Genomic DNA, 23994 nt, shown 5'->3' on the forward strand with positions numbered 1-23994 from the left:
AATGGTGCCATATTGAGCATTTGGTGAGGACCAAGATAAGACCGTTGAAAGTGGATGAAGTGGTCTTAACTTTTTAACAAAACAAACAAGCAAAAAAGTTTTGTTTTAACAAAACGCTACTTTAGTTGATTTAATAAAAGAAACAAAAAGTAGGCTAATAATAACACCTGTGATTCCTACGATTGACAGTAAACATCAGATGTGGGCAATTAGAAAATAGCCTGCATCAAACATTTTGAGAAAAAAAGTGCTACACACACGTTTTCCATATCCCCTTTCTGTGATTCCTAATTTCCTACTGGCAGTAAATATGGTAACAAGATAGGTGGGCTGGGCACTAGGGAGATCTGGGCACCTCGATGTAAAATTGGCTATTTTGTCAAATATATATATATTTGGAAAATGTATTTCAGTTAAGTAAAGTATACATGATTAGAACATGCTTAAACATTAGACAATTAAAGTCTAATATTTCTACGATTCATACAAATGGCGACAAAACCTCTATATCCAGTCATTTTGGAGAATAAAGAAGTTGAAGGATAAATTAAGTAGTGCCCGCCTAGTATCCTGCATCCGCAAATAGTACGTGCGCTCGCGCACACCCACTCCGCATCAGCCAGTGAGGTTTCTGAAGATGGAACCATGAACAAACTGTCCCTCCCTCCGGACTATGGGTTCAAACCGTTCAGACTCTCATCCACATCCAATCATAACTCTCTGCAGCCAAAGCATCCACTGGGCAGAATGCGCGCGCCCAAGCTGTGGCCAATCACAATCAGTGACATTAAATGACGCATTTGGAACAGCCAACTCAAATTACATAGGAAGTTCCTCCATGACTTTCTTCGGCATTAGAAAAAAAAAACTCCTCATCCGTCTAATGATACTTTTGAGGCGACAAAACAGTGAAACACGTCAATATCCGGAATAAATTTATTATGAACGGCAGTTGATAAGATAACCTTCAAGAAGAATTTGCTCATATATCGATAAACTGTCTCAGTCTGCTCAAGGAGAGGACGTATATTCATCACAGGAAAATGATAGCCTCGCATCTGTTGACGTACAACTTCACGGAACTTCATCATGAGCAAATACAAAAAGTAAGTACAGGGCGACATCTAACTAGACGCCTTTGTGACACATTGTATCCTTAGTTGGCCGCCCAGTGTCTAGTTCAGTCTGTCAGGTCATACTCTACTGTCTTGTCAACGAGCAGTGGTGGAAAGTAACTGAGTACATTTACTCAAGTACTGTACTCGAGTACAATATTGAGGTATTTTTTACTTTACGGGAGTATTTCAAGTTGTCAGTACTTTTACTTCTACTCCACTACATCTCAGAGGAAAATATAGTACTTTTACTCCACTACAATTTTGAAGACTTTAGTTACTTTGTAGATTTTGCTGGCACTGCTTGTGAACGAGTTTAAAAGCGCTACTACTGCCTCTCGACACGTGAAGGTTTCGTCTTGCTCAAGGACATGGCGTCACACCCTTGTCGGCAGTCGTCACCAGAGCAATGAGTCGTCACCTTGACTGTTGTTAACTCAGCTGTGGCGCTGGATGTAAAAAGGCGTAGTCTTATCGATTGTTTGAATTCTTTATTTAGCAGTTTGCCAAAAAAGCACAGATAGCACAGTTCTATACAAAGGTCTGCTAAAAAGGATTAAACCCAAGAAAGCACTTGTTTCCATTGGATGTATTCAATTCATCAAAACATTTAGTGACAGACAAATATACAATACTATGCAAAAACATAATATAAACTAGTATTAATAAAAAAAGAAATATGTACAGTAAACCATTTCCAGACACAGAAGAAGACACAAATACACAGCAGATAATAGTGGAAGAAATAAATGTCTGATCAAATGAATATCAAATCAAATATCTACTGAATCAAGCAACTTAAAAACTCCCTGGGGTAGCTACTCACAAAAGCCAGTGTAACCTAGATGTTAAAATGACCCCAAACATGTTAAAAAGTGATATATCCCTTTAACACATTGTGAACAGGACATGTATCCTGTGCAGAGATGAGGCATCATCTCTTGCACAGACCAGTTAGAAATATAGCCTACTGTATGTCAGATATCATACTCACTCAGTCCCCATTTTTAATTATGATGGGTTAATGTGGGGGGACGGTTGGGGTTGAATATGAACATTTTACATTATCAGAAGGCCAAACCCAGGAGGGGTAGTACTAGTCTTCTTTTACTTTGTCGAGGCATATGCATGCTGGAGCACAGAAACCCATGTGTTCTGTGTTGTGTACTGAAAATATAATGTAATGCCTAGACATGAATGATCCTCTTTTGACAAAAGTATGGTGGTTCCTGTCTACGTTTCTGAGCCAGAATTTGGAAGTCTATTAAAAGCCTAGTCTGTTCCATTATGGTTTAACAGTGCCATCCAATGTTTTTAATTTGATATCTTTAAAGCCTCAAATTCATTACTGGCCAAATTCTTTATTCTGGATAAAATATTATTTTCTGTGGCATGGAAAAAAATGCGTTTTTGTTAATGGGGAAACTCGGCACATTAGATTTCTGCTTTGAACCAATCAAAACTTAAATGTATAGGTGGGCACTGGGCACTTTTTTATAATCAGTCAAATTGGCTACTTCGATTACTGTTGCTCCCCTAATGTGCTGAGATATAGCATAGTATCATTATTCCATTCCTAAGGGAGAGCTCTGGCAGATGACATTGCACTTGCACATGAATTCGCAATCTGAAAAGTCGCTTTAAACTTTTGTTATGGCTGCATTTAAGCTAGCTATCTCCAGTTTCCTATTATAATGAAGTGTGGGCAGCCTGTTCCTGCCTACTGGAACATGTTCTGTCAGTGTATCAGTTTTATTCATTATGTTGCCCCGGTGTGACGGTGTCTATTTAGAGTTAGACCTTGTAGCCAAGGGGACTTGCTGTAATATAGTACACTGACACCCTAGTATAGTACATTTACCCTAAGGATCACAGTGGGTGCATAGTATTGTAGTTTCACAGTGGGTGCATAGTATTGTAGCTTCTGGGGACATTCTTTTTTTTTAACACAAGGTACTGCAGTGACTGAGTTCACAGTAGCTGTATGACTTAAGCCTTTATAATGTATATTAGCCTATGCCAACTGTAACTAAGTTTTACCTACTTAAATGAATGTCGTTATGAATATGATGTCAATTCATAATACCACAAAGTTATACTTGTATGAGTGAGTGACTCCTGTGCCCTTTTTTGGTTATCTGCCACTTTCCTGCTGGGCATCACAATAGGGAAAGTAATGTGCCTGGACAACAACAATTATTGTTTCACTCTTGAAATAAAAAGGTTTTCCAGTCGTACTTTTCTTTTTCCTGGCTTGTTGCTTCATAAGCCTGATTGACCAGGGGAATTTAGCACTGACAGATACGTCTGGTTTCCAGGCTAAGGCAGGGCATATGTGAAATAGTCTGAGAGGCAGGGTCTTACCGCTTTATTCCGTTCTACACCCTCATACAGGAATGACCCGCTGTGATTGGCCAGTAGTCACTGTGATTGGTAGTTCTTCCTTATTCTTCACACTTTGATCTCGCCGCAAAGCGGGCTGCTATGGGCTGTACTTCCAAATATTGGAACTTCCTCATTGAGAGCATTGCCGCATTCCATTCTTACTATGCTAGTGATGTAACTTTCTTATACGGCTCTGATTCTTCCTTCTTCCTTGCGCTTTTGCAACTATGCATAACTTTAAACCTAACCCCACAAAAAAACATGCCTAACCCTAATATATATACATCCTAGAGGACTGACAGAATAATTGAATAGAGATATATGAAATGTCTTTGTGTCTAAAACGCAATACCATACTCCTTCCGACATCGGAACATCTCCAGGTTTAGAAAGGCTTCCCGAACTACAGTTCGGCGAGTCAGGACATCTGGGGGTGCACAGGTTCCGAGGAAAAGTTCTGGGACAGTCCTTCCGAAGCTCGGAATAACGTCAATTTGTAGTTATATCACCACCCCTCAAAATAAAAGTTTGGTAGTCAGAAGGAGTTTGTATTGCGCTTAACGAATATCCATACATGACTGACGTAAAGATATGACCAGAAAATGTTATCTTCCTCCCTCCACCATCATGGGTTTAGGTGGACAAATATCTTCACCACTTGCGGCTGTCCGATCAGAGCGTGATGGACTTGGCGGTGAGGTTCCGACGGGAGATGGATAAGGGCCTGTGCCGTGACACCTACTCTACAGCGTCTGTCAAGATGCTGCCCACGTATGTGCGCTCAACTCCTGATGGAACGGGTGAGTGTGGGTAAACGTATCTGCCTGTGCGTGCGTGTGGCACCGTACGATTGGAGAAACCAGTCAGATTGAAAAAGGTGCACTCGGTTTCACCGACGGAGGCGCGTCGCCTGAAGGCGACTTGAGCCACGAAAGGCACCGCAGAGCAAGCTTAGGCGAGCGAGTCGCGCGTTGCGAAGCCGAGCGTTGCGAAGTCACCTTCAGTCGACTCAGCGGCATCCGAGTTATGTACCGATAGGGACAGAATCGTAAAGCATCGCCCCCCCTAGTTTTGGTACCTCCGAGATGTCATTTCTTTTTTTGACGGGGGGGGGGGGTGGGGCTTGCGGGGGAGCACGGGAGGTGAATTTGAAGAAAACAAGCACTCCTTTTTCAATCTGACTGTTTTTTAAACATATATATCTATGATGATGTTTGACACTTGTCACATCTTCCTGTTATTTCTGACCGTAAAAAAAAACTGTCTACACTTGAGTAAATGAAACCCAGATTAACACATATTTGATTAGAACATTGGAGGGGGGGGGACAAGACCGAGTTTAAGGGAGAGGGGAATGGAATGCCCTACACCATTCGAAGTGGCAGGAGATTGGCTACATATTACAATCCTAGTTTTTAATTTGTTGACAGGCAAATAACAGCTTGACTTATTTGGGCACTATGAATACATCTTTTATTCTCAATTTTGTGTGTGCGTGGCTGCATGCGCATGTGACCTATGCTAGCATTTCATAATCTTGATGTTTCTGTCCACTAACCTCGGAAGGATTTCTAAATCAGAGAGGACTGGTGGTAAGGGACAAATAAAATTGCTTAGAAATTGCTCAATCTTATTAGTTCTTAAATTGTGTTGTATCTCTTTTATTTGTCTCCTGAAGAGAAGGGTGATTTCTTGGCCCTGGACCTTGGTGGGACCAACTTCCGCGTGCTGCTGGTCAAAGTGTCCTCAAACGGCGATCGGAAGGTGGAAATGGAAAATCAGATCTACGCCATTCCAGAACACCTAATGAGAGGCTGCGGCTCCGAGGTTTGAGGCAATACATGCTTTGATACTTGAAGTTGTTGCTTTCGCAACAACTTCAAAATCTAAATATCACCAAAGTTGTGTCCTTTTTTGATAGAAGGTCATCCATTATTCACTGCGGCCATAGTTCATCAACAACACATGTGTGGCTAAACATTGGTCAGACATGGAGTGATTGCGTCTGATTGTTCACTAAAAAGGATTGACACAAGCCTGGTTGTGGACACAAGGGGTAGTACTTGTCCTTATTCCATGGCCAGGGTTCCTTTTCACCTACATTCAAGAGGGTTAATAATCAGTAGTACATGAGGTAAACTCCATATAGCGCACCAACAAAAATGTGAGTGACACAAGCCTGGTTGTGGACGCAAGAGGCAAAACTATTTCCAGGCTTTGTTCCTTTTCACTCACAATCAAAACTAATTAGACCAAAATACCGGTATCTACCTGTGTGAATGTGAATATGGTTTACTTTTCTTTCCCATAGTTGTTTGACCACATAGCTGATTGTCTGTCTAATTTCCTGGATAAGATGGGCATAAAAGAGAAAAAACTTCCACTGGGTTTTACCTTCTCTTTCCCTTGCCAGCAGAACAAGTTGGATGAGGTGAGTGAGACACTGTAACATTTGAACTATAGCACATTTCACTGGTGCTTTTTGTGAAGGAATTCCCTATTGTGTTGTGGAGGTACTACATCCTTCTGGTGGGGCCTTGTCACTGGCAGGTGAGCCAGTAGGGTACAACAGCAGTGGCAACACAGAAATGTGTGGGGAGGAAAACTGTTGTTTGCATATAGACTAAATTGGGAGATAAATTGAGTAATAATAATTGGCTACTTAAACATGAGTCAAAGGCATCGATTTATCCGTGTCATCCTACTTATCAGAAAGAAAGCACTCTGCTCCGATATGTTTGCCATGTCTACCTTCACTTCACTTGGTTTGCAGAGTATTCTGGTATCATGGACCAAAGGCTTCATGTCTAGTGGTGTGGAAGGGAAGGATGTGGTCATTCTCCTGAGGGAAGCCATCAAGAAACGAGGGGTAAGGACATATTCAGTGCTATTCACCTTTAGCTGGAACTGAATAAATAACCATTAACAGCACTGTTATGTACACAAAGATAATGTATCAAAGAAAGAAAAAAGAAACAAACAACATTTTCTCCTATGACACCATGATAGACATAATCATTCTTTGATATTATTACTGTTTGCAGGACTTTGACATTGACATAGTGGCGGTGGTTAACGACACAGTGGGCACAATGATGACTTGTGGCTATGATGACCATAACTGTGAGATTGGCCTGATTGTAGGTGAGTTCATCCTCTCAGTCATACTTAATGTCAACAACAACAGCATCTGGGATTTAGATCTGTGCTTTCAAGTCAACATACAGTATGTGTGGCTTGTGGTTCTGCGTTGTTCAGTGTGTACAGTACACTACATCATGCCTAGGAGTTCGTTCCTATGGTGTTCAATTCTCCCTGAGACCACTCATGCTAAAAATGAATGCTTCACTGCAATAATCTGTTTAGGTGGTCCAGATAGTTGCAACATCAAGGTCAAAAGTGTATATTTTTATTTATTTAGCTTTCAATGCCCAAGTCTCTCTGCATGAAGTAGCGGTGTCTATTTAAAAAATTAAAAGCTAGTGAATCCATATATACAGTAGTTTGTACTCGTAGTTTATCCTGATGAAGTTTTGTTAATGAACAAAAATGCAATAAACACAACTCAAGACCACATCTCTAACTTACTTCTCTATCAACCCTACAGGAACAGGCACCAATGCCTGCTACATGGAAGAGATGCGCAACATGGAGAGGGTGGAGGGTGATGAAGGGCGGATGTGCGTCAACACGGAATGGGGAGCTTTTGGAGATGATGGGGCCCTGGAGGACCTGCGCACTGACTTTGACCGGGAGATAGATGCCACCTCCCTAAAACCTGGCAAGCAGTTGTGAGTGTGTTTACCATAATGTTGTATTTTAGTGTTACTTGAACTGAACAAGATCATTTGGATAAAGCCTTGTGTATTTTATCCCAATAGTCAGCAGGGTGAGCGAGAGGACGCATGACACAGAGAAAACTTGAAAAGTGTGCTCCTACAGGCTCCGCCAGATCGGGTTGCCTACCCTGGGCCCGCAAACTTTGGTCATAGCCACTTGGAATGGTATCTGAAAAATCCATTTTTAGTTTTGTATTTGAGCTTTGGACAAAATCTGTAGGAGTAGTAGCAAAAAGTGTGCGTGTTGCCATTTTATTGCAGAAAATGTAATCTGGCACCAACAGGGCCTATATTGTAGGTTGCGTCATGATCCAAAGAATCCTGGGGAAAAAAATATGTTGATTGTTGTTACAGGCCAAAACGTTAAGTGGGCTGCCACCATGAGGACATTTGAAAAATGTGTGATGGGGGTTCTTCCTTGGCTTAGTAGGAATGTGCGTGTAAGTTTCCCAGCAATCGGGCGCTACATTCATGATGTTATAGGCCAAAACATGAATTGACAGATTTGTCTTGATCACATTACTATAGAGATAATGTGTAGCGATTTGCATGTTGTTTGGACAAAATCTGTAGGAGGCAGGAGTAATATCAAAACATTTGTTTTGCAAAAATCAATCTTCCTGCGATTTTCATACTAAAATGTATTTTTTTATACATTAGGAGAAAATCGACTTTATTATCGAGCTTTCTCTGTCCCAGCAACACACTCTCGTGGGATTTATCACCAGTAAATATTGGACGTTAGCGAGATCAGACGGCACCCACTTCGGAGACCTTTTGTAGGATTTGTGTACCTTTTCACATTTTATGTCTTCCCTTTTTAATTATTGCACATCTTTGCCCAATTACCCTGACAATGACTGGAAGTAAAGCCACAGTCCTCACTGTGTAAAGAACATTCTAACTCGGTGTGTTCTTGTCGACACACCAAGGCGACATCATAACCAAACCTAATCAGCCTTCAGTCCTTTAAGAGTTATAACAGTAACAACATTTGACTCCTTTCTTGCCCTTTGTTTCATGTTGTTTAGGTTTGAGAAGATGATCAGTGGTCTATACATGGGGGAGCTGGTGCGACTGATCCTGGTGAAGATGGCTAAGGAGAACCTGCTATTCCAGGGACAGACAACACCAGACCTCCTCACCACTGGACACTTCCACACCAGCCATGTCTCAGCCATTGAAATTGACAAGTCAGTTTCTGGGTGTGTGTGTCTATATGTTGTTAACTTTTGCATGTACTGTATGTGTGAGCGTACAGTAGGTTAAAGAGTGCACTCTAACCTGGTCTAACATCTGGCGCAGTCCCCCAGCACATGTTTCCCCATTATTTAAAGCGAGCAATAGATGGTAGATTGGCCTACTGTATATAGGCGAGTTCGCAATACACGAAAACTGCTTGCTATCAAAATCCATCTCATTTCACGACATCCCATTCAACATGGTAGATGACATTGCTGAGAAACTCGGCATTGAAGTTAAAATGTTATATTAAAAACAGAAGATAAATATTTTTGAAAGCACTTATTTCAGATTTTATTTATCATTATTCCTATTAATAAGAATATGACAAATAAGAAACAGTTGAAAGAGGAGGAGAACAGTGAAGAGAGAGTGGAAGAAAAATACATTTATTTAAATAAGTAGCATACACTTTACTGCTGACAGAATATCTTCTGTCAGCTGAGCTCTCCTCTCCAGAATTTTCTTTGTGCAACGTACCAGGTCATCAATGGGGCTCCTATGCATGGATCCAATGGGGCTCCTATGCATGCATTTGTCATGCTTTAAGAGAATACAAGCACTTTCCGCCTTGTACCTTACTTTGCACCCAGATAATCCACCGTCTAACTAGCAAAATCGGAGTTGGACGTGCCCCCAAGGAGCTTGCACAATGCACTTTAGACCTTGAGCCACCTTGTACCATAGGTTGTCTAAATAGGGCCCTTAGCCTTGTTTGTTCATGAATTAATTGATCATTACAGTTAAAATAATTATGTTTGTTGTGTTGTTTGCTCTCTCTAACAGGGACAAAGAGGGTCTGATGGGTGCTGAGACAGTGCTCCGGGGCCTGGGTCTGGAGCCATCAGCTGAGGATTGTGTAACCACCCAGAGGGTGTGTCAGATTGTGTCGACGAGGGCCGCCCACCTATGCGCGGCCACACTGGTAGCCGTGCTGCGGCAGATCAGGGACAACAAGGCAGCAGAGAGGCTCCGCACCACCATCGCGGTGGACGGGTCTGTCTACAAAAACCATCCGCAGTAAGTGACAGGCACAGGCTTTGATCTTGCTATAAATTCACAAAAACTCTGTGTGCGTTAGGGCTGTCAGAATTGGCCAAAAATGACTTTCGAATAATCCTTTTTGAAAAAAAAACGTAGGTTTGAATCGAACCTATCAATTTTCAAATGCATATTATTTTTAATTTAAATATTGAATGCAGTCAAACTTAATTCAAAGAATGCAGATGTCCCTTTCTTTCTCTATATGCGCCAGAAGCGGTATGTGCTGAGAAATGCGCTTTCTTGTGAGAACAAATGAATGATTTATACTTATTTTATTTTATAGCCTCATTTTAATAATCTTTAGATAATGTAATTTATTATCTATGTTTAGATACAAGCCCAAACATATCTGGAGAATGGAGATGCATCTCTCCAATGATGTGCTCATTGTGCTGTGATGGAAGTTGGAACAATCTTTACCTCGACATGAATGACGTTATTCCATTGCATAAACCAGTGGTTTTCAACCTGTGGGTCGGGACCCAGGGGGGTTCCCAAATTATTTTAGGGGGTCCCCAGATGATTCCTATACTACCCTAATCCACTCCTTTGTTCTCAAAAGGTTTGCAAGAAGGCTCAACAAGATGGTGCGGCGGCTGATGCCAGACTGCGATGTGCGCTTTCTAAGTTCAGAGGCTGGCAGTGGGAAGGGAGCAGCCATGGTGACAGCAGTTGCCTACCGCCTGGCCATGCAGCATGCCGAGCGGCAGTGCATCCTGGACAAGTTGCGACTTAGCCATGAGCAGCTGCTGGAAGTGAAGACGAGGATTGGTGAAGAGATGGTGCGGGGCCTAGCCAAGGAAACCCACCAGGCAGCCAGTGTCAAGATGCTGCCCACCTATGTCCGGGGCACACCAGATGGAACAGGTTTGTCCATTGTTCATTAGATTGACCGTAACAGGTTGATAAATGTGGTGGCTGAAATCTTCATGTAAAGGAGAATTTCGCCCTAGGCGTTTTCTTACCGTTATTTGAGGATGTTAACTCTTCATAAGAGTGGTCCAGGACCCCCAGTTCATAACGAGCGATGTTCTCCATTTCGGGGACCCCCCAAACCGCAGCTCAGAACGGGAGTCGTTGCTGCTTGGCTAAATCCGCTTATTTCTGTCGCTCGAAAAATAGTTTTTTCTTGTATATATCTGTCGTGTGTGGTCCGTCTGATGTCCGTGCAATGCCATAGCTACATGGGCGCCTCCATTACTGTTTACAAATCAGTTTTACTGAAATCATGTTAGAAATCTCGTCTCGCGATACTTCCGCCCGGCGCTCTCCAGACCGGCAGGCGTAAGTATTGCGATCGTTGATATTTGATAACTGTATAGTGTATATTGTTTACCTATTGTTACATTGCAAATCAATTACATTGTTTTTAATTGCTAGATTTGACTAATTATATCACCTGTTAACCCTGTTTATTTAAAACAATTTGGAAATTCTTATTTAGGGTTCATCATCCCTGGCCTAGGTGAGATCCCTGTAATGAGAATGTGAAATGACTTGCAAACAACCTACCTGACGTGTGTTGGTGGCTCATTGTGTTTTCATATGTTCTATATCCTCAACAGAAAGTGGTGACTTCTTGACTCTGGACCTTGGTGGCACCAACTTCCGTGTGCTCCTGGTGCGAGTACGAAGTGGCGAGAGGCGTAATGTGGAGATGCACAACAAGATTTATGCCATCCCCCAAGAAATCATGCAGGGCACAGGGGAGGAGGTGGGGTGCCACAAATCCTTAGTAGATCACTCTTGTCAATTGACCTTTTTACTGCTAACTGCCCAGGCCATTTTAACACTTCATTAACCAGACACAAAGGAATAAACTGCAGAGAGGACCCCACAAAAGTATATAAACAAGACAAGAGTCTAATAACGGCATGTGGATCTCAGACTTCATGTGGCCAGTCTATGACATATCTATGACATAAGCAGGTTGTCTTGGGAACCAATGGAACCGAGCCATTTGGCCCATAGGTCAGGAGCCTATCTCCTGTTTCTGTAGGGTGAGGCAGCTTGATGTACAAGTACCCCCTTGACATGACCTCGGATAATCTGAGCGTAAAGTACAGCAAGTACCCATTAGTCATGCGTGTGTTTTGGGCGTAACATGAATTAGACCTCACGGTCTCTTTTACCATTCCCGTTAAGAGCCTGGACCATGGCGCATTGGTGTTTAAATTATGGAGGAGAAGCGAATGGTTTTCTGCTGAGAAAACGGATCTGCTTGTGCATGAAGTGAAAATGCATGACCATCCATAGGAGCAGAATAATGTGATATGACGAGGAAAACGAAAGCTTTCCGCCCGTGATGTAGCACTAGTGACATAGGCTACAAGGAAACAGCCATGACTGAGCCATAGTGCAGAGCACAGCTTAATATTGTGTGGCAACTGAAACGGCAGACAAATTTTCCATCTCGTTTTGAGCTACGTGAGATGGTAGCAGTGTACAATGCCCCAACTCGTTGAATTATAACGCTCCATCCCACATCTTTACAACAGATTTGTAAAGCATCAACGTCATTTCCTTAGGCGGTACATCCGCCAAATTCAACCATTTCCGGTTGTCAACTTCCAAGACAACCAACATCCCAGGTCTTGCCCAGGGTGGTATGAAGGTGTCGACGAAAACGACTACTAAAATGAATGAATGTTACACAGTAAATCCAGCCTTCACAGATCATTTCCCCATGTGCACATGGAGACTTTTCATGGAATGTTTGGTCATAAGAATTTTTAAGTCATGGAAAACGAATGGAAATCCATGTCAAAATGTATAAACCCTTTAACGTGTGACTGTTGTGTTTGTATTTTTCTGCTAGCTCTTCGACCACATTGTGCACTGCATTGCTAACTTTCTGACGTATATGGGAATGAAAGGCACATCCTTACCTCTTGGCTTCACATTCTCCTTCCCCTGTCAACAAAATAAACTGGATGAGGTAACACTTTGTTTAATTACTTTACTGTGAGAAAGTGTCCTAGTCTAAAATAAGGACAAGTTGAGCATGCATCATTGACTAGGGGATGGGAAAGAGAGTATTATTATTTAGTCTTAATACATTTTTTGGTTGATTATTATTGATTATATCTTGGTTATTACTTACTATATAATAATTCTTTAACCATATTTTCCTCTGCTGTTTTATTGCTAAAAAATGTAAATGTGTAAATTAATAATTGGAAAAGAAGAGAAAAGCTCCTCAGTTGCAAATGAGAGGAAGCTAAAGGTATTATACATTAAAGGGGTGGCCCAGTGAATGAGTTTTATCTTATATCTGACAACAGAGACACATTTGAACAGTCATCAAAGTAGTATTACTAATGGAAAACAGTATCATTGTCTGTGGAATTATTTTAGGCAATGGTACCGTTAGAATGAGGTAGTTGCAGAGTAAGTGACCAAAAAGTTGTAATTACATTTTAATTGTATTGTGTGCTGCTTTCCCAGTTGGAGCCAATAACACAGCATACCATTGAGGTTATTGTCTGAGCTCAGATGTGTACTAATCCTTTTATCTCATTTACATACACTGATCTAAATTATGTAATCTGTCTGTCTCTCTCACTCACACACACTTTCTCTATCATCCATTTATTTTTATATAAACACTCATACACATAAATTGGCATCATTTCTGCAGGGCATTTTGCTGAGATGGACAAAGGGTTTCAGAGCCAGCGGCTGTGAGGGGCAGGATGTAGTCACACTTTTGAAGGATGCCATCCACCGCACAGAGGTAACGCATGCAAACATACTGTTCATACACACATGCTCCAGGAATGCAAGCTAATGAACACACACACACACACACACACACACACACACACACACACACACACACACACACACACACACACACACACACACACACACACACACACACACACACACACACACACACTTGACTGTGATTTCCTGTTGGCTCATCTTTTGTGAGGGAAGATGAGGGTTTCAGTGAAAATATATTAACACATTTTGTGTTTCTTTCTTTTACACTAAAATATATTTAATTATTTTTAGAATGAATGATAGACTTCCAATTCTGCAGCCGTGAAACCACAATAGAACAGTCATTAACTATCCAGAGAGGAATAAGAAATGCAAGTCAGAGTTTAGTTAAGAAATGAATGCATTCATGGACTACATACAGTACTGCATATATACTGTACATGTCATGCATGCAGCCATACACATTGCATGCAAAATGAATCATTTTTAAACCTGTTTATTGTGTTAACCTGCAGTGTTTGCGTGAAAATTGCATTACAATGTGTTTGTCATCTATGCCATCAGGAGCTTGATTTGGACGTAGTGGCATTGTTGAATGACACAGTGGGGACAATGATGACTTGCGGCTATGATGATCCTCTGTGTGAAGTGGGACTCATTGTAGGTGAGAGTTGTGTTTCTTACCCCAAATTTACATTCTAATGTTGGGGGGGTGTAGGGATGGGAATTGGGAGTCAACTAACGATATGTATCGACAATATTTTTTGGATACAATGACATAAACATCAACAACCAATAGTTGCGCTCTTTTGAGCATAAACGGGAACGGGAAGGTAAACATTACCTCCCCTAACAATTTATGTAATATACATGAATACTCTTGAGTGCATTGATAAACACAGCCAAGTACACTGTTGTGAGTAGCGATAACAACCTCACCTACTTGATCCTACATCCATGCAGGAACGGGCACCAACGCCTGCTACATGGAAGAGATGGAGAATGTAGAGTTGGTGGAAGGCGAGGAGGGGAAAATGTGTGTCAACATGGAGTGGGGCGCATTTGGAGACGACGGGGCCCTTGATGATTTCTGTACCAAGTTCGACCATGCCGTGGATGACAGCTCGGCCTTCCCAGGCAAACAGAGGTACCTGATCTTGAAAGAGACGGGACAATTTCTACCTCTTATCGCACTTTTTTTCTTCTTCTTTCATTAACGGTGTGTGCCAGCAGTCTAGAACAGGGTTGTGTGTATATATGAATATGTGTGTCCATATTTGTCCAAGCAAAAGTAGACCAATCACTGTGCACACAGCTCACCAATCATAGTCCCAACAAAACTAGACAATGGGGAGGGTGTGGCTGATTTAAGCACTCACACTTGAGTTAAACTAAGTCTTTAATTAGTTTACAAGATGTATTATCTTTTTTGACATTTACAAAGTACATTTATGGGCCAATATTATACCAAGGATACAACTATCAACTTCATGATTCTGAGCCAAATTTATGGAAGTGTGTAATACAGTGTATATATTACATTAATTCATACACATAATAACATAATATATATTAGGCTACTACTACAGATGGAAGCCTAGGCATATTCAAAATACCTTTTGCAGAAGGTGATTCAGGTGATGCAGGAGTTCAGATCTTTGTCTAGCAGTCATAGTCAGGCTTTCTTTCCACAATTCACAATCTGCCAAAATGTACAGTATCTGAAGCTTACCTGTGGTGAACGGTATTGCTCCTCTTGAAATTGGGCAAAGTCTCCTCTACTTTTACATCATACTATCATACTATTAACATTGTTGAAATGTTAATCAGGCTCACTCAAAATAATACATTTTGCAGTTGCAGGATTTGACAGGATAGATGATTGCGTGACCAAAGACGGTAGAGAGAGCAGACTACGTCTAAAAGTCATTTTTTGATTTCAGCTAAAATCATTATTTTACACTTAGGCTATTCAAAAATAGCAGATATATCATAGCTACAAGCTACGAGCTTGTAGATCTGCTATTTTTGAAAAGTTGTGAAAATGTGGGCAAATATTTGAATATATATTGTTTTAAAGCGAACATTTTTTACTCAAAGCTTTGCTTCTGGGGTCCCTGGAACAAAATATTTTGAGATGGGGGTTGGCAGCCAAATACATATGATTTTGGGGGTCCTTAACATGAAAAGGTTTGAGCACCACACTGATATAGAAACATACGTTTTTCAGAAAAGTGTTGAGATTTAGAAGACATTTGTAGAATCGGCTTCAGGTCTTAATGGGTTAAGAAGTCTTCAGGGTCAAGGCAGGGTGACAAAACATCTGACTATGCTCACGGAGACACTCGTATATGCCCTTAAGTGTATCTTCTGTGCAAAAGTACGCTGTGTGAGTGATGCCCAATGTTTCTATAGTCACTGTATTTAAATTAACAATCTAAAATGTCTACCACATCGTCATCATATCAGTTTGAGTACCTCTTCTATATTTGTTGTCATCCCATGTGAGGTATGAGAAGATGATCAGCGGGATGTACCTGGGGGAGGTCGTCAGGAACGTGCTGCTGGAGTTCACTGCCAAGGGACTGATATTTAGGGGCAGGCTATCTGAGCGCCTCAAAACTCGAGGCATCTTTGAGACCAAGTTCCTGTCACAGATTGAAAGGTGAGCGCAGCAAACGGCTGACTGAATGTAGACTTCTCTCTTGCTTTCTTCTTGTACTCCTTGTACTCCTTCTCTATAGCAAGTAGGGCTGCAACTATCGAATATTTTCATAGCAATTCTATAGATTACTTTTTCGATTAATCGAATACTTATTTTTTTTGTCAATAAAAACAGAAAATCAATCAATCAATTGAACAGAATATCTAAATGTGAATATTCATTGAACTGAGAAAGTCAATATTGTGCATTGAAGAGAATATATCCCTAATAGCAATTTATTCATGAAGAAGTAACCAAAAAGTGTATTTAGATTACAACCATTAGTGTAGATGTATGCCCATAGATTAACCCTGTCAGAAATTGCAAACGTAAACATGTTTTTTGTAACTTCTTGTAGTGATACAGTAGATCTGGGCTTACACATTGGAATAAAAGTGCTCATGGGCTTGAAAAGGTTGGTTACCACTGATATACAGTATCAAAGAATCGATTAACCTCTTAAGTGTTGTTTTATACTTTGTCGCATAACAGTGTTGTGCAACAATACTGAAAATATGAAATGTTTTGTTTGTTTTTGTTGGCCTATAATGACATTCCCAAAATAGGAATTGATTATTAATCAATCATTTGATCAAATTATCGATTTATTTTTTATAATCGATTACTATTGCACCGCTGGTAAAGAATGAGTTTTGACCTGATGAGTTTATAACTATCAAAAAGAATAGCAGCACTCATAGAAATGTCCTTTTGTGTCCCTATTTTTGACTTGTCATCATAGGCAGAAATGTTCAATGATTTAAAAAATGCGATGCGTTGTGAGCTTGTAGATCCGATACTTTTGCCATGCAACACCATCATAAGACAAAGACCCAGGGCCGACCGGACATGTCCAGTCGGGCCAGCCGACTGGAGTAGCCATGTGGCAGAGAAGTAGTGTCAACAACATGCAGCAAGTGCTATCTATCAGTGTTGCCAGATTATGTGAGAGAAGCAAGCGACCATGTCTATGAAAACCTATCTCATTGTCGCTCCCAGAGAGAGAGATTGATTGATTTGACCTACTTTTGCGCTGTGGTGATGTAATTAATTGGGAGCAGGTGTGTAAGATTCCAATAGTATAAACATTTTAATTGGCTTTCATATACTCTTAATTTTTTTTTTCAAATTAGATTTGGCCTTATAGATCGAAATGTGCTCAGTTTTGGCTATTTTCTGGGTGATAATTTCAATAAATTAATTAATGTATTTAATTTTGATTATTCGAATAACCGTTTTCAAAAATGTTGTGTACACGTCAGCAGTGGTGGAAAAAGTACTCAAATGTTTTACTTGAGTAAAAGTATCAATGCACGATTTTCCTGTCAATAAGTTATTTTTTTTAGACACCAGTCCCCTGTTAGTTTGTCAATGATCTAAATGGGAAGTTTATTTCAGCAGCTAGAATGTGACAGTTTTAGTCCGTTTTTTGGTGCACAACACAACCCTTGTTTAAGTGAATTGCTTTCACCTGCTGCTGCTGTGCGGAGTGTGCGCTACAGGGCATATCTCCGCCAAGCCAGGGTGACCTACCCAGGCTCATGAAATTCATATGCTGGCATAGTAGCCAATTAGAATGAAATCTGCAAAAACGGACTCATATACTGATACAGAACCATATATTGGCTATATATGATGGCTGTCGGGTGGAAATCTTGTATGTTCCTTTTTTATTATTATTTAAAATCGTGAAAATAGCCAATCTACAAGCTGTAATTATTAATAATTAAGAAATACTATATTTTAAAGAGTGAAAAATCAACTAAAGTCATTATTAGTGCAAGTTCAAAAATAGCAGATCTACAAGCTCAGAACGTGTGCATCGCAACACGTTGTGAGCTTGTAGATCTGCTATTTTCAAATAGCTTATAGGTATAAAATAGGGCTAAAGTGGTTAATGTATGTTTCATAATGATTTATATTTGCAAATTAACTAGTAACTAAACATTTCAAATAATTGTTGTGGAGTAAAAGTATAGACAATTGGAAATACTCCAGTAAAGTAAAAGTACCTCAAAATTGTACTGAAGTACAGTACTTGAGTAAATGTACTTGTTACTTTACACCACTGCACGTCAGTAAAGAAAAAACGCTGGGAACATCAATTTACAAGTGACTTTGCAGGGAAACAAGCCCAAAGTCGCTTATAATAAGCAGACCTGGCTGCCCTATACCCTAGGCTGAAAGCAATCTCAAGAACAGCAGAGGGGGCGCTGTTTTTCCTTTTTATTTGTAAATGGGTTCCCACATTGGGCTGGGCATTAGCATTTCAATGGCAAGTCGGCTGACAGACTAAATGCCAACTTTTGCCAACCGAATACCAGTCTGTTGCAGTCTGAAGTAGTCTGAAGTAGTCTGAACGAGTCTGTCTGGTCTGTAGGCGCCTTAAGGCATTATACTATTGTAATGTTAATTGTCTCTATCTACTCTCTATCAATGACTTATCAGTTGAATGTTTAGTTGAACCATTCCGTTTTTCAAGTCAGTACTTCCAGTCTGGGTCTTGGAGAGCTCATCATATTTATAGGCTATATATTCTATTCTATATAGCATGAGCTTGTAAATCGGCTATTTTCGGCAAATTCCCCCAGAATAGGGATGCTCTGGTTGATAAACTTTTTGAGGAATGTGACATTCTGTGCTTACAAGAGACGTGGTTACCTAAACAGGACCTGGAAAGGCTGAACTCACTTCATGCTAATTTTCATGGAGTAGGTGAGTCTACTACTGATCTCTCTGAAAGAATAGCACATGGTAGAATACCAGGGGGAGTGGCAATTCTCTGGAATAGTAAATATGATCCTCTGGTCACAGTAGTTAGACTAGATGTCAACTGGGCCATTGGCATAGAGATCAAGTATGAAAATAGGTCATTTATTATTGTGAATATATACACACCTTATGAATCATATCAAAATGAGGATGAATATCGCAATAGAATGGCATTTATTAATGCATTTATCAAGGACAATGCCACAACCTGTGTATATGTAGTTGGTGACTTGAATGCTGACATTTCAGATGACAAATCTCTGTTTGGAAAATGTTTAATGCAATTTTGTAATGATAATAATCTCATACTGTCTAGTAAATCTCTACTACCGGAGAATAGCTATACATATATAAGTGATGCATGGCATACAGTGTCATGGCTTGATCACTGTATATGCACAGCAGATGCGCACACTTCACTGGACAACATGAAAATATGTTATGATCTGGCCACCACTGATCACATTCCGATAATAATGACCCTAAATGTTGATAACATTCCAGTTCTATCTGTTGATAACAGTAATTCATACACAGCGAGGCTGGATTGGTCTAAACTAAGTGAGCAGGATATTAACCACTATACCTCACTCACAGACAAAACATTAGATTGTGTTGTTCTTCCAAGGGAAGCCATGCAGTGCACTGACACTAACTGTAAAAATGTGCATCACTGTAGAGATTTATGTGCTACTTATGATCATATTATAAATGCTTTAAATGACTCAAGTAAGGGTCTTTACAAGGGTAAGAAAAAAGTGTTTAGTATAAAACCTGGTTGGAATGAACATGTGACTGAGCTACACACTGCTGCTAGAGCTGCTTTTAAGGTTTGGGCAGAATCTGGCAGGCCAAGACAGGGGCCGGTGTTTGAACAGAAACAGGCCACCAATGCCAAATATAAGTATGCTGTCCGTTTCATTAAAAAGAATGAGGACACAATGAGGGCAGACTCACTTGCCAGAAAGCTGCAAAACAACAGTTGTTTTGACTTCTGGCAAGAGGTCAAAACCATAAACAGCAGTAAAACTCCATTACCTTCTTCCATTGAAGGAGTGTGTGGGTCAGGCAACATTGCTGAATTGTGGCGGCAACACTACTATGAGTTGTTCAACTGTGTTAAGAGTGACTCTTTTGTGGTGGATAAAGTTGACCCCACTGAAAATGTGACAGTTAGAGCAGATGAAGTTTACAACACTATAATGAAGCTAGAAAATAACAAAGCTTGTGGCCTGGATAACATCTCAGCTGAACACTTAAAACATGCCAGTCTGAAGCTTGCTCCTATACTTGCTCTATGTATTACTGGGTTCCTTAATCATGGTGTCTTACCAGATTCAATGTTATCTGTGCTGCTAGTTCCAGTTATCAAGGACAAAGTAGGGAAAATAAATAGTATTGATAATTATAGACCGATTGCTCTAGCTAGTATTCTCTCCAAAGTCCTGGAGAAAATCCTGCTGGACAGATTGGATGGGTTTATTACCACAGCAGACAACCAGTTTGGTTTTAAAAGGAAACATGATACCGATATGTGTATATATGCTTTGAAAGACATTTTAGCAAATTATAGAAGTCATAATTCCACCATGTTTTTGTGTTTTATAGATGCTTCTCGAGCATTTGACAGATTGAATCACTTCAAATTATTTGATAAGTTGTGCCAAAGAGGGGTACCCATGTACATTATAAGGATACTTGCCTTTTGGTATGCTCATCAGACTATGCAGGTGAAGTGGGGTAATACTGTGTCTGAACATTTCTATGTAAATAATGGGGTGAAGCAAGGGGGGATTTTATCTCCCCTACTGTTTAATTTATACATGGACGATTTATCAAGGAATCTGAACCTGTGTAAAACTGGTTGTGTCATAGGGGACTCTGTTGTCAACCACCTTATGTATGCGGATGATTTAATTATCTTTTCTCCGTACAGTGCAGGCTTACAACAGCTTCTGAGGGTGTGTTCGCAGTATGGCATTGAATTCAATATTAAGTATAATGCCAAAAAGAGTAGCATCATGATTGTACGAAGTAAAGAGGATAGAAGGGCTGTATTCCCTAATTTTATTCTCAGTGGCAACATACTATCTGTGTGCAGGGAGATTAAGTACCTTGGTCACTATATCTCTGATGATCTTACAGATGACAAAGACATCAATAGACAAAGATCCAAATTATATGCTCAGGCAAATATACTAATGAGGAAATTTCACAAATGTTCTGTACATGTCAAGGTATCACTTTTTAAAGCTTTCTGTACACCTTTGTATACGGCTCACCTATGGAGTAATTACAAGGTTAGCAGCATGCAAAAACTCAAAGTAGCATATAATGATGCTCTACGGTTGCTGGTGAGGGTACCAAGATGGCACAGTGCCAGTCAGCTGTTTGTTAACTTGGGGGTACCTACCTGTCAAGCCCTACTAAGAAACTTAATGTACAAATTCATATGTCGTCTTGAAGAGTCTGACAATCATGTTATCAAGATTTTAATTAATCCTATCATGAGCTCCACTAGGTTCTCGTCCATGATATGGAAACATTGGCGAAACAGCCTCTACAGACTGTGAGCAGCTGTAGAAGGACTGTCTTATTGTTTTATATGTTTTATGTTCTGTTTTGTTTTTTATTGTTGCTTTTATCTGAGTTTTAGCAATGAGCAACTGTCTTATGTATTGTTTTATGGACTCTGAGTCTGAAATAAAGATTGAATTGAATTAACCCCTTTCTTTGATTCTGCTCTGTCTCTTAAGTGACCGACTGGCCCAGCGGCAGGTGCGCTCCATCCTACAACACTTAGGCCTCACCAGCTCCACCTGTGATGACAGCCTCCTGGTGAAAGAGGTGTGCAGTGTGGTGTCACGGCGAGCAGCTCAGCTGTGCGGTGCAGGCCTCGCTGCAGTCGTGGATAAGATCCGTCAGAACCGTCATCTGGAGCGGCTCCGCATCACTGTGGGAGTGGACGGAACTCTCTACAAACTACACCCACAGTAAGGGCATGTGTATTTGTGTGTAGTTGGAGGTCAGCATTATTCTATGCAACCAACCCCCAATGTGCAGGGGGGTGCAGTTTGGTGTTAACACATTGCCTGGCAAGGACGTAGATCTACGCCATTTCAAATCCAACCGTTGACCGCCATTGACGTAAATCGACATAATTTTTTTGTTGCCAGACCCAAGGGGTCGGCCTACATGAGGCTTTGTACCTGTTTTCTCCATACATGGGCATGCCCCCTTTGCCCTTAGGCCCCAGCCATAAAAGTCTGTCCCCCTTTCGTCCATACATGGGCATACACAGGCTGACACGTCATGTGAAGTCCGGCTTATAAAAGTCTGTCCCCCTTGACCCCAAGGGGTCGGCCTACATGAGGCTTTGTACCTGTTTTCTCCATACATGGGCATGCCCCCTTTGCCCTTAGGCCCCAGCCTAAGGGTTAGGGTTAGGGCTAATCTGGGACCTTTTGGTTTCCCAGGCGGCCCCTCTACCCATTCAGCTATGGCCGCCTTACGTACAAGTCTGTCTCAAATTAGAAAGATGTACTGTATTCTCAGGTCTAAGAAATGAATGGATATTTTCAATAAGTGATTAAGTTTTCCCAAAATGAATCATTTGTCAATGACACAACACTAAGGGTAAGACATGTCTTGTTGTGTACTACTATTGCCATTTTATTTTTTTACATTCTAATGCATACATTTTATGTCAGTATCATGTCAGTATCGTGGTCAATATCATATCAGTATCACTACTAATACTGTTATTTTATGTCAGTAATTAGGGTCAATTAGTATCTGTCTGTCTATAGTGTATTTGAACCTAGACTAGTTGTGTGTATATTTCTCGTCTTCTCAACAAACTCCCTACCCCTCTCCCCCACCTCCCTCTTATCCCTCCACTCAAAACAGTTTCTCCAGCATCATGAAGGAGACAGTTGTAAGTTTGGCACCACAGTGTGAGGTCACTCTGTTGCGATCAGAGGACGGCAGCGGGAAGGGAGCAGCGCTCATCACAGCTGTGTCCTGCAGGATCAGAGACACAAGGCAGAGCTGACGCACTAATGACTCCCTGGTCAGTGACAGGCGGGAGACCAGAATGTCCATTCAGGGATCTCCTGGGCCGAATTGATCCCCCCTTCCCCTGAGGGACAGATGTTACTGTGTTTATCATGCCACCGTCGATAATCAAAAAACGGCCATATAGTATCTGTTTGATTACAGTTTGATTTTCACTGTTCTAATTCATCTGACTTGGCTGTTTTAGTTTGTGTCCGTGTGTGAATCTGTGTAAATGCCCAAGTGTAATAATGTGTGCATTTATGCATCAAGACATGGTGCAACAGTTGTTTGGTACAGTATGTCTGTGGCATGGGTGCAATCTATAGATTTTCTCCCCTTATTTTTTATAAATTCTTGCACCTCTTCCCTACTGTATATGGATTGTTGAACTGAGTCATATTTAAGCAGAGCACATGGCTAGAAAGCAGCCTTGGAGGAAGAAGCGTACCTGTACCTACTCTACATCATTTTCCATCTCATGTATTTGTTGTCACCTCTTGTCTTGTTGCACTTTATATGGGAACAGAAAGTGTTCATCTGACCGATCTGTGGGAATGTTCCCAAATCTCAACTGGTCATTTGTAGGTTTTTACAATTATCTAGAAGAATCTCATATGTGCTTAACCCTAACATTCGACAAAAATGGCTGATCTACAAGCTCACAACGCATTGCAACGTGACTCATTATGAGCTTAAAATGAGCAAAAATGGGAGTGGCCTAGTGATAGAGCCCTTGAGGATACAGTAAATTAATTATAGGGCTTAAGTTGTTAATATAAGGGCAGCACCTTTAGAAATGTTCTAATGTAGCGCTGTTTGATTTGTTGTCCCCCTCATTGAGATCTTTTTTATTCCTTTGTTCATGCTTGAAACATGTTAGAATATATTTGTAATAATTTCTTGTTTTGTCCTTAAAACTTTGAAATCCCCAATAAAAAAAACAATATTACTTTGAAGCAAATACTAGAAATAAATTATTAAAAGATATTCATCATTCTGCACTGGAGGGACCTTACACTATGTATATGGAAGTCCATCGGTCCAAAAATTTAAAAATAAATACCACAATGAAATAAATAAAATACACAATTAAATAAATAAACAC

General features: G+C 40.6%; 1 protein-coding gene across 2 annotated transcripts; it reads left to right on the forward strand.

The window, feature by feature from the left end:
• Positions 1–814: 814 nt before the first annotated feature.
• Positions 815–23976, forward strand: hk2 (hexokinase 2). Of its 2 annotated transcripts, none has more exons than XM_084055915.1 (18): positions 815–1106; positions 4138–4300; positions 5179–5327; positions 5812–5931; positions 6274–6369; positions 6545–6644; positions 7108–7291; positions 8371–8532; positions 9368–9601; positions 10188–10492; positions 11191–11339; positions 12444–12563; positions 13266–13361; positions 13919–14018; positions 14318–14501; positions 15864–16019; positions 21587–21823; positions 22740–23976. In XM_084055915.1, the coding sequence occupies exons 1-18, from the start codon at positions 1044–1046 to the stop codon at positions 22882–22884; spliced, it is 2763 nt and encodes a 920-aa protein (XP_083912041.1). In that variant the 5' UTR covers positions 815–1043; the 3' UTR covers positions 22885–23976. The 2 variants fall into 2 exon arrangements, with proteins under 2 accessions (XP_083912041.1, XP_083912040.1); XM_084055914.1 differs by having other exon boundaries at positions 8371–8544; positions 22740–23975.
• Positions 23977–23994: the final 18 nt, after the last annotated feature.

The sequence above is a fragment of the Gymnoscopelus microlampas genome (assembly GCF_963454915.1).
Source record: "Gymnoscopelus microlampas genome assembly, chromosome: 4".
NCBI lineage: Eukaryota > Metazoa > Chordata > Actinopteri > Myctophiformes > Myctophidae > Gymnoscopelus > Gymnoscopelus microlampas.

What these genes read in the sequence shown, in the direction of transcription:
- hk2 (XM_084055914.1), top strand. Translation starts at nt 1,044, where the DNA reads ATGATAGCCTCGCATCTGTTGACGTACAACTTCACGGAACTTCATCAT. An exon ending in CTCAACTCCTGATGGAACGG is followed by an intron (nt 4,301 to 5,178) that starts GTGAGTGTGGGT and finishes TGTCTCCTGAAG; the next exon opens with AGAAGGGTGATTTCTTGGCC. An exon ending in GTCTACAAAAACCATCCGCA is followed by an intron (nt 9,602 to 10,187) that starts GTAAGTGACAGG and finishes TGTTCTCAAAAG; the next exon opens with GTTTGCAAGAAGGCTCAACA.